Here is a 12,081-nt window from a genome sequence, read left to right as displayed (position 1 = left end):
CGGCACTTACCTCAGGCAGCTCCAGGTCAGCGGTGCAGTGGGGCTAAGGGAGGCTCCCTGCCTGCCCTGGCTCTTGGCTGTTCTCAGAAGTGGCCACCATGTCCGGCCCCTAGGCAGAGTTGTCAGGGGGTTCTGCACAATGCGCGCTGCCCACGCCCGCAGCTCCCATTGGCCACAGTCATTGGGAGCTGCGGAGCTGGGGGTGAGGGCAGTGCGCAGAGCTTCCCTGATTGCCCCTCCACCTAGGGGCCGCAGGGACATGCCGGTTGCTTCCAGGAGCTGTGCAGAGCCGACCGGATTTTTAATGACCTGGCAACCCCAGCTTCTTCCGCAGTGGGGTGAGCCGGTGCTCACGGCTCCAGCCCTGCGGGGGGGCTCCGAGGCTTGGGGATTCCGGCCCATGGCGCAGAGACTTGCCATGGGCCAGATGAAATGAAGCAGGAGGCCGGATCCAGCCCATGTGCTGTAGATTCTCCACCCCTGACCTAGTGTAAGAAACAATGTCTGGTCAGGTATATAGAGGGAATATTTGTCAGCTAGCTAAGTATACACAACATTAGGAATTCAGTTCACAGCCTTTTGGCTCCAAACACACTCTACTTGTTCAGATAATGGAGCAATTCTACTAGTTCATTTTAGAAAAAGGATAAAGACTTGATTTCAGTCAAAGCCTTTTAAGATGATTTGAGAATCACTAGATTGAGTCCAAGGTCCTCTTTCTTGCTTCATGGGCTGGCATGGGAAGGCAGCTCATTTAGACTTGGGGTGGAGGGATGGAGCACTTATGTTGCTGTCTGGAGACAACTGGTAACCACAGTAGGATAAGTTTTGGTGAGCTTTGAGTGAAATCCTATTCAGCCTTACTCTATCAAGGAAGGTAATATGACATGAGGCCACTCTCTGTATGTAATTTCAGACTTTTCATTACACGAGGAATGTTTTGTGACTTGTGAAAGGAGTTGGAGCCCACTATCAAGGAGAGAGGAGGAAAGGAGCACTCCGTAGAGAATAGCTGATTGAGATAGTTATTCAAGAGAGCACAGTTGTAGACTGTCTGCCTTTGTCATTTGGGAAGGGGACATTGGGTTTCCCTGTGGTAGAGATGATAGAGATGGAAGTTGCAAGTGAATGCCCATTTGCACTTTTCCTACAACTCTCTCCATGCTTCCATGCCACCTCTTGCCAGGGCCGGCTCCAGGGTTTTGGCCGCCCCAAGCAGCCAAAAAAATAAAAAAAAAGCCGCGATCGCGATCTGCGGCGGCAATTCAGCGGGAGGTCCTTTGCTCCGAGCGGGAGTGAGGGACCGTCCGCCGAATTGCCGCCGAATAGCTGGACGCACCGCCCCTCTCTGAAGTGGCCGCCCCAAGCACCTGCTTGGTAAGCTGGTGCCTGGAGCCGGCCCTGCCTCTTGCACATGTAATACACTTCCTGAGTTAATCCATCAGTTAATCCATCCACTCTTTCCTTCAAACCACTCCTCAAGACCGTAGGTGCTGCCACACCTCCTGGCTTGAAGTGATTTCTATCATAGACAGGGTTTGCAGTTTGGTTCAATGGCTCTCAGCACCCCCATTATACAAATTGTTCTAGCACCCCTGTTCAAGACCCACATCTGGTGTGACAGCTAAAAAAAAATCAGACAAATAACGACAGGCTGAGCAGCACTTGCAGGACAGCCAATATAAATATATAAAAAACAACTCAAAACAAACAAACAAAAACACAATTCAGGACCATAAATATGTGCACATAAGATCACATGGTGACTTGGGTCACCTATAGCTTGTTTCAAGTTAGGTGATAAGCTCTTCAAGATAGGGACCATGTTTTATTGTGGGTTTGTACGGTGCCTGGCACAGTGGGGCCCTGATCCTGATTGGATGTTTGGATGTTACTGCCATATGAACAGTAATAAGAAGAATGGACTTAATACTCTTCAAAGAGAGAAGCAGAATCTGGTACAGAAAATGTTCAAAGAAAATTATTTGTTGTGGGGTTTTTTTTTAAATCTTAAGCAATAGCACAAATCTGTGGTATCCAAAGTGTGGTTGATGGAGCACTTGCTGTGGGTGTGTGGAGAGCTGGCTGGTCACAAGGTGCTGCCTCCAGCTCCTCCTTTATTAATGTGGCTAAATCACAGGCAAGGTAGTTATAGATAAATTAAAGGCTTTCTGAATATTTTCCATGTAAATGATTGCTGTGGTTGCCCTGGGGTGCTATTCAGTTCTGAATGGCAGAGGAGGTGTCCATGAGACACACTCTCTTAAGACTTTGTTTACTTCTAAGGTTTAAGAACCCCTGGCATGCATCTTTCAGAAGTAGTCAGTTTGGTTTAGGTAAATGGGTTTTGTCAAATTGCTTGGTCAGCCCACACACATCCGAAATGAATTTGACTGTATTCCTTCTAGTAAAGGAGAGTAGAACAACTGTGCAGAAATCAGTAGATCACACACCTCTCCCATTTCCCTTCACACACCAACCTTCACTCAAAACAGTGCTTTGCAGGGTATTGGTGGTTCACCAAAGTGCATTCTAAGAGCTCAGTGCCCAATATGTAATTATATAATTATGTAATGGTACATGAAGAGACCAGCCCTAACCTTATACTGATACTGCCAAAAACATATATCTCTCCTAAGTGAACTAAAAGAGTACTCTGCTAATTCATACAGGAGGGAAAACAGATAAGGAACCAGCTCAATCATTTAACAAGTCTGCAAAGCACCTAGCATGTTGTGGGCACCGAACCAATAAAAATGCATACTACAGTGAAGGACAGCGATACACATACAGTGTATGCAGGCTGTAGAAAATCCTCATTAGCTGGAAAATTAATTTGTTCACACATTGTAGAAAGTGACTGAAGTCTAAAAATAAATCATCCTCAGAAGTTATTTACTCTGAAAGTTTAAACGTTTTAAAATATTCCTTCTAACATATAACTTCTTCTGATAATGAGTGAATTAAATGATCTTGGTGATTAATAAATCCAATAATTAAGGCCCTGTTCTTGCAATGGAATCCATCTAAACAAACATTTATACCTAGGGCTAAAGATTGCAGGGGTCCCTTTGCAGGATTGGGCCCTAACTGAATGAGGTAAGCGATGCTTCTATTTCATATTGCATGATGAAAATAAAGTAACTTTTTGTACTGGCTATAACACAGGACAGTTTGTCCCAAATTTTCAATCTGTTGTCTGACAAAGCTGTACAGAACCTCTAGTGCAGTGGTCTCCAATTTTTTTTGATCGCGCACCCCATCAGTAAAAAAAATTTGAGCACACACCCCCTGCCGCGCTGGCTCTACCATTTTTGCCAAAGCCAAAGCCAAAAAAAAAAAAAAAAAAAAAAAGCCGCTCGGACTCCCGCCTGAACTGCTGAAGCAAAAAAAAACAAAACAAAACAAAGCAAAGCCGCTCCTCCTGCCGCGCACCCCCACTTTGGAGACCACTGCTCTAGTGCATGTATGTGCATAAGTCAGAGTTGCCCGTGCATGTAGCTAAGGATTTGTTAGTTGAGAGCATGTGTGTACTTTGGCGTGACCCTGCTAGAAAACGTAGTCCATTTTTGCATGAGAACAGAAGTACACCAGGTAAATGTTAATGTTGTTTAGTTAAATTTGGGTGTCTGATATGAATATGATTTTATATGTATTAAAAAGATTAAAATCATTGTACTTAAGCTGTAATAATACACTGTGTGCATGTATTTGGTATTTAAACTTACATAACCAAAGATCCATCAATAGTTATTTTCCTTTAGGGAAACTTTAGAAATCCTTTTTGCAACTCTAAAACTCATATACATGAGTTAAGACTATATTGTCTGTTGTTTAAGGTGAGTGTAAGGACAGACATTAGTATTTTATAATAGATTCTTAATCCTTTGTTCTGGAAAGTGTTGAAGTTTTCATTAGAGTTAAAATATGTTGCATGTTTACAGAAAGGTCCACATATTAAGATTTCAGGCTATCCGTTTTAATTATTTGAATCATTAGAACATCTAATTTTTGCTTAAGAATACGCAAATGTACCATTAAATCTGTTTTTTAAGATTTTTTTCCAGTTTAATATCTGAATCCAAATTCATAAAGAGTTGGAAAAATGAGATGTCTGAGCTATAGGATTCGCAGGGATTTCATATGAAGCCTATTTAATCAGGATAACACTGTTATTAATATTCATAAAGTCAGCTGGAACACAAATGACAGACTATGGGGCCTAAAAATTTTTACTTGGTGAATTTATTAAAAGCAGCTTAAAAAATTAATGGAATTTAAGTAAAGTTGGCAAAAATGAAAATCTTATGTTAGCAGAAAAGAATCTTTATTAGAACTTTCTTTAAGACGATCTTGCATTGATATCTTTGACAGATTTCATCGGTACTTAAAGAAGAAAGATGCATGAATGGTCATTTAAAAGGATTTAAACACATTGGCACATTAATTTTTACATGAATAATAAGTAGTTTCCAAAAGCAATTAACTTACAGTGTACAAGATTTGAATAGAAAAATAAGACTGTGACATGAAAGGGCAAAGCAAATGTGCTGTACATTTTAAACTTGGAAATGTGACTTCTTAAAATAATTTGATTTATTTCATCTCGACAATGAGTGTATTGTCTGCAGATATTTGTCCATGGCCTCTGCTTGTTTTTAGGTGTCTAAAGATCAATAACATAAACTTATTTTGCTCACAGGAAATCTTATTAGCAAGGAACTATTCAATGTCTTAAAGAGCAATAACCATGTTTATGAATGTACTTTTTGTAAGTTCAGCGTTTGTGGAAATGACCATATACAGGACATTTGCAAATACTGCTTACATATTCTTTGTACACTTTACTAGAAAGCAATATGTAAAGACAAGTTAGGGCTGGAACTAATTTAAAAACTGGGAAGTTATTAGTAAATTTATATTCAGGTACATAAGTAACTTTTCACTTAAATTTGCAAAGCCTTATTTTTGCACAGTTATTGGATGTGGCATGCTATGTCAATTCATAGTTTTCCTTGCTTAATGTCCTGGTTAGTTGCTGATGTGTACAGGACGGAAGCTGTAATAGGATGTTAAGATTATATCAAAACAGGATCTGTATAATTGGTACCGTCTTCAATTGAAGAATTGTGAATAAGGAAAGAGCATTTTAAATCAAACTTGAATTGTGTCATTGAAATATGTTGTTTTGTGGCCTTAATTTCCTCTTACCATTTTTATAATTTTATTTAACCTTTTCCCCAGTGGTATACGGTCACCTTCTTCTCGCCTTAGACCCATCTATATGGGATCGATGCTCTTTGAGTCCTTCTTCTTCATTCCAGTCTGTCTTGCAGCAGTTCCTTGGAAACTCTGCAGCTTATCAAATCCTTTTGTGTGACATCCATCCATCTAGTTTTGCGTCTTCCAACCCTTCTCTTACCCTTCACTTCTAAGTTTAACACCCTGTTTCCTATATATTCTTCTGTTGTTTCTTAAATTTTCATTTATTTTGATTATCACCTTCATTAGGTTAAGCAGAAGACTGTTTTCTTAATAAAAGCACTGAGTGATGCCTGTGGTAATAAATCAGTTACAAACCTTTTATTTCCTTTTAAAAGGGAATTTAAGTAGAATAAGGCATTCCAATTCTTTAGTGATTCATTCACAAAGAAACTTTTATGACCATGTCCAACTTTTTGTTGATTTGTATGAGTTATTCAGTGCTGTCAGAATGGTAGCATTGTAATTAGTTTTGTTACTCAATGTTACTTAAATACCTCATGGAAACATATGTTGTCTTGCTTGCAAATATTGCGTATAAGCTACGTTTTATTGTGGATTTTTTTAAGAATAAGCCTGGACACTTACTTAGCAAAACTGAATAGTGAGATATTTTGAAAAGTAATATTTTGTTGATAACAGAGGGGAAAAAAACAAATTAAAAAACCCAACTGCCTGAAAAAATTGTATTAGTTGACTTTTACCAGTAAGTCACTCAGCCTAGTTTGATCACCATAGTTGACTTTCTTTCTGTGTAAAACAAAACAGTTTCTATTAATTAATTATGGGTGTTTGTGTAACATATGAGAGGAGCTACAACCTCTAAAAGTTATGCCATTCTCCAAGTTATGGCGCTGATTATTCAGTAGATTTTTTATTCACTATTATCTCCAGGAGAGGGCAGCCTTTTCCTACAACAGGTACATAAAAGAACATGCCCTGCTTAGACTGTCAATGTTTCTTGTAATTACTCCCAGTATATTTGTTGCTTGCTTATGAATTAACTTGCATTTATGGAACTAAATCATTCCAATCATTTAATTACACCTGAGGAGCTGAACTATAATTGCTTGCTTCCAGCTAGGATCTGATATGGCTTGAGCAGTATTAATTTGATGTTTACTTTTCTGAGTGCTAAAAGCATTAAAATGATTGTGCAATGGGATTACATTTTACTAATTGCTGGCATTCATTAGCTGGGTAAATCGCGAGGAAGAATGACTGTATATTGTACAGGGATAAAATTATGGTTTTAAATAGTATATTACTAGGCGCATTAAGGCTCTAAGACATGTTTTAAAATACTCTGGAGGTTATTAAAGACTGTATTTTCTTCATGTCTTGCTATATGAATATCTTATTAAAAGACTGCAATTATTATGAATCTTTTTGTGCAATATGTAGGGAAATGGCTTCATTGACTGAAACATATTTCTTTGGTATTAATAACCTTCTATATTTTCAGCTAATCCAAAAGTAAATGAGGAACTTAGAAAAAGGTTGCCAACTCCAAATCAACACAGTTATACAGAATCAAAAAAGAAGAAGCTTACAGCTTCATTTGAGGACTTTTGTAAGGCACTCACTGTTCTAGGTATGCAGTAAAGTTATCTTTTCTTTCACTCTTAAGAAGCAAGCACATCAAATAAACACTTGCACTGCTTTCATCATGTACACTTACACTTAGGACAAATATGAGCTAGAGATACTACTAATTCCTGAATGTTTACAGTAACTGTTAGTCTCAATAAAGTTTATCAGTGGTCTTCAGAATTAATTTTTTATAATCTCAACTTAAAAATGACAGGCCCTTCAGTTTTTGATGTAGCATAGAAGGAAAACTCCCCCCCGCCCCCTGCTTCTTCACTAGTAAGGGGGGAAGGAGGGAAGAGAAACCTTTATCTCGGTATCATTTACTGGATTTTATACATTCACTTTTAAGATTTTTCACACTACATCAGATTTATTTGCAGAGATGGTAATTCCCTGTGCATTTTCATTAGCCCATACATTACCTCTTCACACTGTATTTTTAGACAAATGCAGTATACAATATCCTGTTTATTTTTGGGTGTTTCACCAACACCTGTGCTTGAAGGGTAAAAAATTGCTGTTGCTATAGATAATTTAAAAAGCGATGCTAGAGTAAATATTAAAGTTTATGGTAAACTTAGATGTCAAACAAAAAACAAAGCTCACAAATAAAGTGTATGGTGAAATGTTTAGACAAAGTATCATAAGATAATATGCTGTATGTAAAAATGAAATTAAATCCATCATATTAAATAGTTAATGAAAATCTAAAGAAATAAAAGGTCTTTTCAGTACAGTAAGATTACCATAAACTGTAATTAAATATTGTCGTGACTAGTTGAAAAGTTTAGTTTTATATTACAATATATAATACGGAACAGTATATATATAAAGTGCAGTTTTTTTATTATAGAGGTTTGAATTGTCTTCCTAAATACAAGCTTAAAGTACAAGTTGAAAATGTGCATGGTTATTTTGTGTGTTTCTCATGAAATTCACAAAGACAAGCATATTATAAACAGCCCAAGGACTCAATTCCGCAAGTACTTACTACCACGAGTAGCACTTGCCACAGTGGTGAACAATGCCTTTGCCTTCAATGGAACTACTTGCTATAGTAAATGCTGCACTTGGTAGCATGTGTTTGCAAGATCAAGACTTGAAGAAGGAGGCAAACTAATAAATACTTCAACAAAGGCATTAAACACAGCAGAAAGCTGAATAAACCATTATATAAACTAAATGTGTGAAGAAAAAAATCTTTTACTGAGAAACGTAGCTTAGCATTAACTGTTAAAATACACAGAGTTTATTGTTCTACTATAAATATTTTTAAAATCATTTGTCTTGTAAATTCTCTGTCAAATAAAGGGTAGGTATAGGTGTGTTCTAATATATTGTTTCAAGTTTATTTATCTAGAGTTGGCTTTATTTTAGCTCTGCAATCTTGGAGCAAAAACCAGAGTGAGTGCCAGATCAAACAAGTTCAGAAGTACAAATGGAGGACTGGTCAAAAGGTAAGGACTTTTAAGGTGTTAATGCGTAACCCCAGGTGGTGTACCAGTGCTAGGTACTGACTGGAATGTATTTGTTCTTGCCGATATATTGAAGTGACTTTTTTTTCCCAATCATTTTGCTCTGCCTCTTGGAAACATTTGGGGTGAAAGAAAAGCAGCTTTACATCTTTTAAAATCGAATTTTAAAACTTCCATGAAAGAAAAAATGTGTAAATCTTCAACCAGTGTAGTTTTTTGTAGATTACTGTAGCTTTTCTGCATTTTGCAATGTTAAGGGACTTCAGTTAAACTCTCAGTTGTGATATTCAGCATTATTATGACTTATGTGTATTACTGTAGTGTTAAGGAGTCCTAGTCATGGACTGGGACCTCATTGTGCCAGGCACTGTGCAAACACAGAACAAAAAGATAGTCCTCGCCCCCAAAGTGCCATTACTTTCTAACTTAGTTTTTTCACGAATGTAATAAAAAAAATTTATCTTAAAATTAAGAGTCATGGTATTTTTTCTGTTATTCAGACCCTCGTGGTGGGAATCAAAATCTTGTTATTAATATTAAATAATTTCTTAATATTACCTTAGTTCAAATCTCATGACAGTATAGCATTTGATCCAGCAATGTGCGGTGTCTCCCCTGTTGACTTCAATGGGGGTTTGAGGGCACTTGGCACCTTGTTAGGGGTTGGGGCTCTTAGAATATGTCTACACTACAGCTGTGAGGTATGAGTCCCAGCACAGATAGCCAGACTTGCAATAGTTCAGCTTAAATTAGCATGCTAAAAATAGCAGGGTGGATGTTGCTACGCTGGGAGGGGCTTGGGCTCACCGACCAAGCTTGGTCCCAAGGGGTCGGGCGGTCTTGAACTCCAGGGGCTAGCACAAGCCACTGCCATTGCCGCAACGTCCACACTGCTATTTCTAGCATGTTAGTTCTAGCTGAGGTAGTGCAAGTCTTCCAGCTGCAACGTTGACATCCTGATTGGGATGGGGAAGAGTCATCTTATATTGGAAAGAACCAAAGGAGTTCTCAGGTATGTCTTTTCAGTGGTGATAGAGAGTTCTGTGGGAGAGGGGTATCTCATGGGGGAACTGCATGAGAATTAAGTGTCTAAGGTGGTATCACATGAATGGGCTAGATCCTTTGTAGGAATAGAATGCCTAAGGGGTCTAATGAAGAGATGGTAAGTCATGAGGTGGCCCATATATCTTGAAGAAAGGAAAGGATGTGGGAGGTAGAGTCCAAGTGTCTCATGGAAGAAAGGTGCTCACAGGGAAATGACCATTACTATGGGCATAGAGATAGGGTTGGGAAGAGTGGGGCAGAGAAGAATCAGGTCGCTAATGGCCTCAACCACAAAGAACTCTGCTATGATAGCCCCTAGTGGCACCTCATGTATCTGTGACCCAAATTTTCACCTCCCCACTGTTTCTCCAAAGAGAATAAATTTCAAATATGCCATAAAACCAGTCTTGCATTTGCAAGGCAAGGCAGAGAAAGCATTCGTTTTCTTTTGGGGGAGGGGACTTGCTTCTTACTGGTTTGGAGATTCATAATTTTCTAGGAGTGATAGTGTATGTAAAAACAATCTACAGGCATATTTTAATCCCCATAATGTAGAATGCCTGCTGAGGTAGATGAAAAATATTTCTGAATCAAATACTTACGAAATAATCTCAGTGCAGTAGCTAAGTGGAAAACTGGAGAACTGGTCTTTCACTATACTATGTTTTCAATTTTATGTAGCTAATTCAAATGTAGTACCTTTAGACCTTTAGGGGTCAGCATACCCTAAGAAAGGTTCAAAAGGTTAACTGTTCCAAAGGAGCTAACAATGAGTACCTTAAATTCACTGTGTATTAAACATTTCCTGTCAAATTTCAAGAAATGGTATTAATTTCATAGTTTACAGAATCTTTAAAAAACCTGCTGGCTATTTAATGAGTTCCATTTATTTGAAATCACTTCTGATGAAAGGATTTCAAAGTTTTATATTGCTTAGGAAAGGACATTATTTCATGCAAATGTTTATGTATTTGTGGGTCCAATAAAAGATATTATCTAACTTTATGAAATATTGAAGATGAAAGCATGCATAGCATAACATAGAATTAAGTTGTAATTAGTAATTTACAAATCGTATGATTCTTATTCACTTGTATCCATAGGAAAGTTAAGAAAGAGGTACTTGCTATTAACAGTGTTAATAGTTTTGATGTTGTGATTTACTGAGATCTGTTGGGCATACAGAGCTCCTTGTTATCACTTTGGTTTAAATTGAAAAACAATATTATTTCAAACAAATAACTCACTGAAACTGTTTTCCAGTACTAAGAGCCTAGATACTTTTCTGGTGTAATTGGCCTGGTTGCCATCTTGGTAACAGGTAAAGGCCTTTTATGTAACCAAGGTGAACATCTGATTTTTTTGGATGACCCACTACATCCAAAATGACTTCAAGTGTTCTCCCTGAATAATTAAAGTAGAAACTTGCCATTGTTTGTGTCCCTCAATCCTCCATGCTGTCCTCTTAGCTGTTTTTCCTTTCTGCATTGGATACTATACTGCCTCCAATATTCCCCTCCACATAGGTTGCTTCTAGAAATAGCTCCTAATGACTATTTCTGATTCAGAACCTGTTTTACAGCATAAGCAAATACCATTAGGCATGGCTGAGGTTAAATTCATGTGGTCAGAAGAAACTCAACCAAACAAAGAGATTGGAAAGATAAGTTATTACCTCTGGAGAAATAGCAGTTTTAATAATTACATGGTACATTGGGTAATTTGTTTATGTATTCCAGAAAATAAAACATTTGAGAGAGCAGTTTAAGAAGGACACTGTATTTTAAATTTGTTTTGGAATTCAGTCAGTCTTTGAAACCTCCATACTGTTTGGATTATAAATGTCTTCATGAATTGAAGACATGCTTTTGCCTCTGTTCGTAGGTATTAGAAAGGGTTAAAAACTAGTCTGTGTGTAAGGATTACCATTTTGGTCTTGGGTCTAATTTAAATTTACTGTTTATGTCCACAGGACCTTGTTTTTAATAGGGGGATAGTGGTTTCTCACATATTTCTCTCAAGTATTCTTAGATGGAATGGTTTAGGATCATTGGCAGATGGCCAGTGAAAACTGTTTCATTTCCAGATGAAATGCTCAGATTCCAAGCCCGAAAGCATGGGACTAAGGTCTATTCTAAAAAGAAATTTAATCTGACTAATGTATGTATAAAGTTTGCATGAAAATTAAAAGAAGTTGGAAATTGGGATGTAAAACTTTTATCTGGTGATGGCCTAAATGTGTGGCAAAGCACCAAAATATGGAGAACACACAAATATAAATAAATAAAAGCAGATGAGGAGGCTTGGAACAGCATGGGCTCTTTTTAGGTATATAGGTTTCTATGAACTAAACTTCAAGATTCAATATTTTTATACCAACTCACAGGAAATAGCAGGATTTGGAAAAATGGCAGGTAAATTTACTTGGAGGTAAATTTGTGTTTGAACTGAGTGATGTCCAATGTGAAGAGCTATATTTGAAAGGTGTACTTGAAGGGTTAAGGGGATGTTTCATTGCTAACTACAAATATGTTTGCATTTGTTATACTTTTTGCAGTTGTGATCTTTTTGTCTATGTTGTGTTTTTGTGTGTGAATTTATTTGATTTAAGGAAAGGAGGGAGACAATCCGTCTTGGATACCTAAGGTAAATTTTGATCTCTTAACCAAAAATGACAAGAGATATTCTGTCACTGAGTCCAAACTGG

General features: G+C 37.6%; 1 protein-coding gene across 1 annotated transcript in view; it reads left to right on the top strand.

Moving 5' to 3' along the window:
* MIPOL1 (mirror-image polydactyly 1) overlaps nucleotides 1-12,081 on the top strand; it is a 276,027-nt gene that overhangs the window by 45,992 nt on the left and 217,954 nt on the right. The window contains exons 2-3 of the mRNA XM_065403050.1: nucleotides 6,728-6,856; nucleotides 8,233-8,312. Coding sequence (XP_065259122.1) covers nucleotides 8,294-8,312 — 19 coding nt within the window. The 5' untranslated portion in view covers nucleotides 6,728-6,856; nucleotides 8,233-8,293. The remainder of the gene's footprint in view (nucleotides 1-6,727; nucleotides 6,857-8,232; nucleotides 8,313-12,081) is intronic.

Source organism: Emys orbicularis, chromosome 4, assembly GCF_028017835.1.
Source record: "Emys orbicularis isolate rEmyOrb1 chromosome 4, rEmyOrb1.hap1, whole genome shotgun sequence".
NCBI lineage: Eukaryota > Metazoa > Chordata > Testudines > Emydidae > Emys > Emys orbicularis.
The sequence above is the reverse complement of the archived record's forward strand: the minus strand, read 5'-3'. Positions and strand labels throughout refer to the sequence as shown.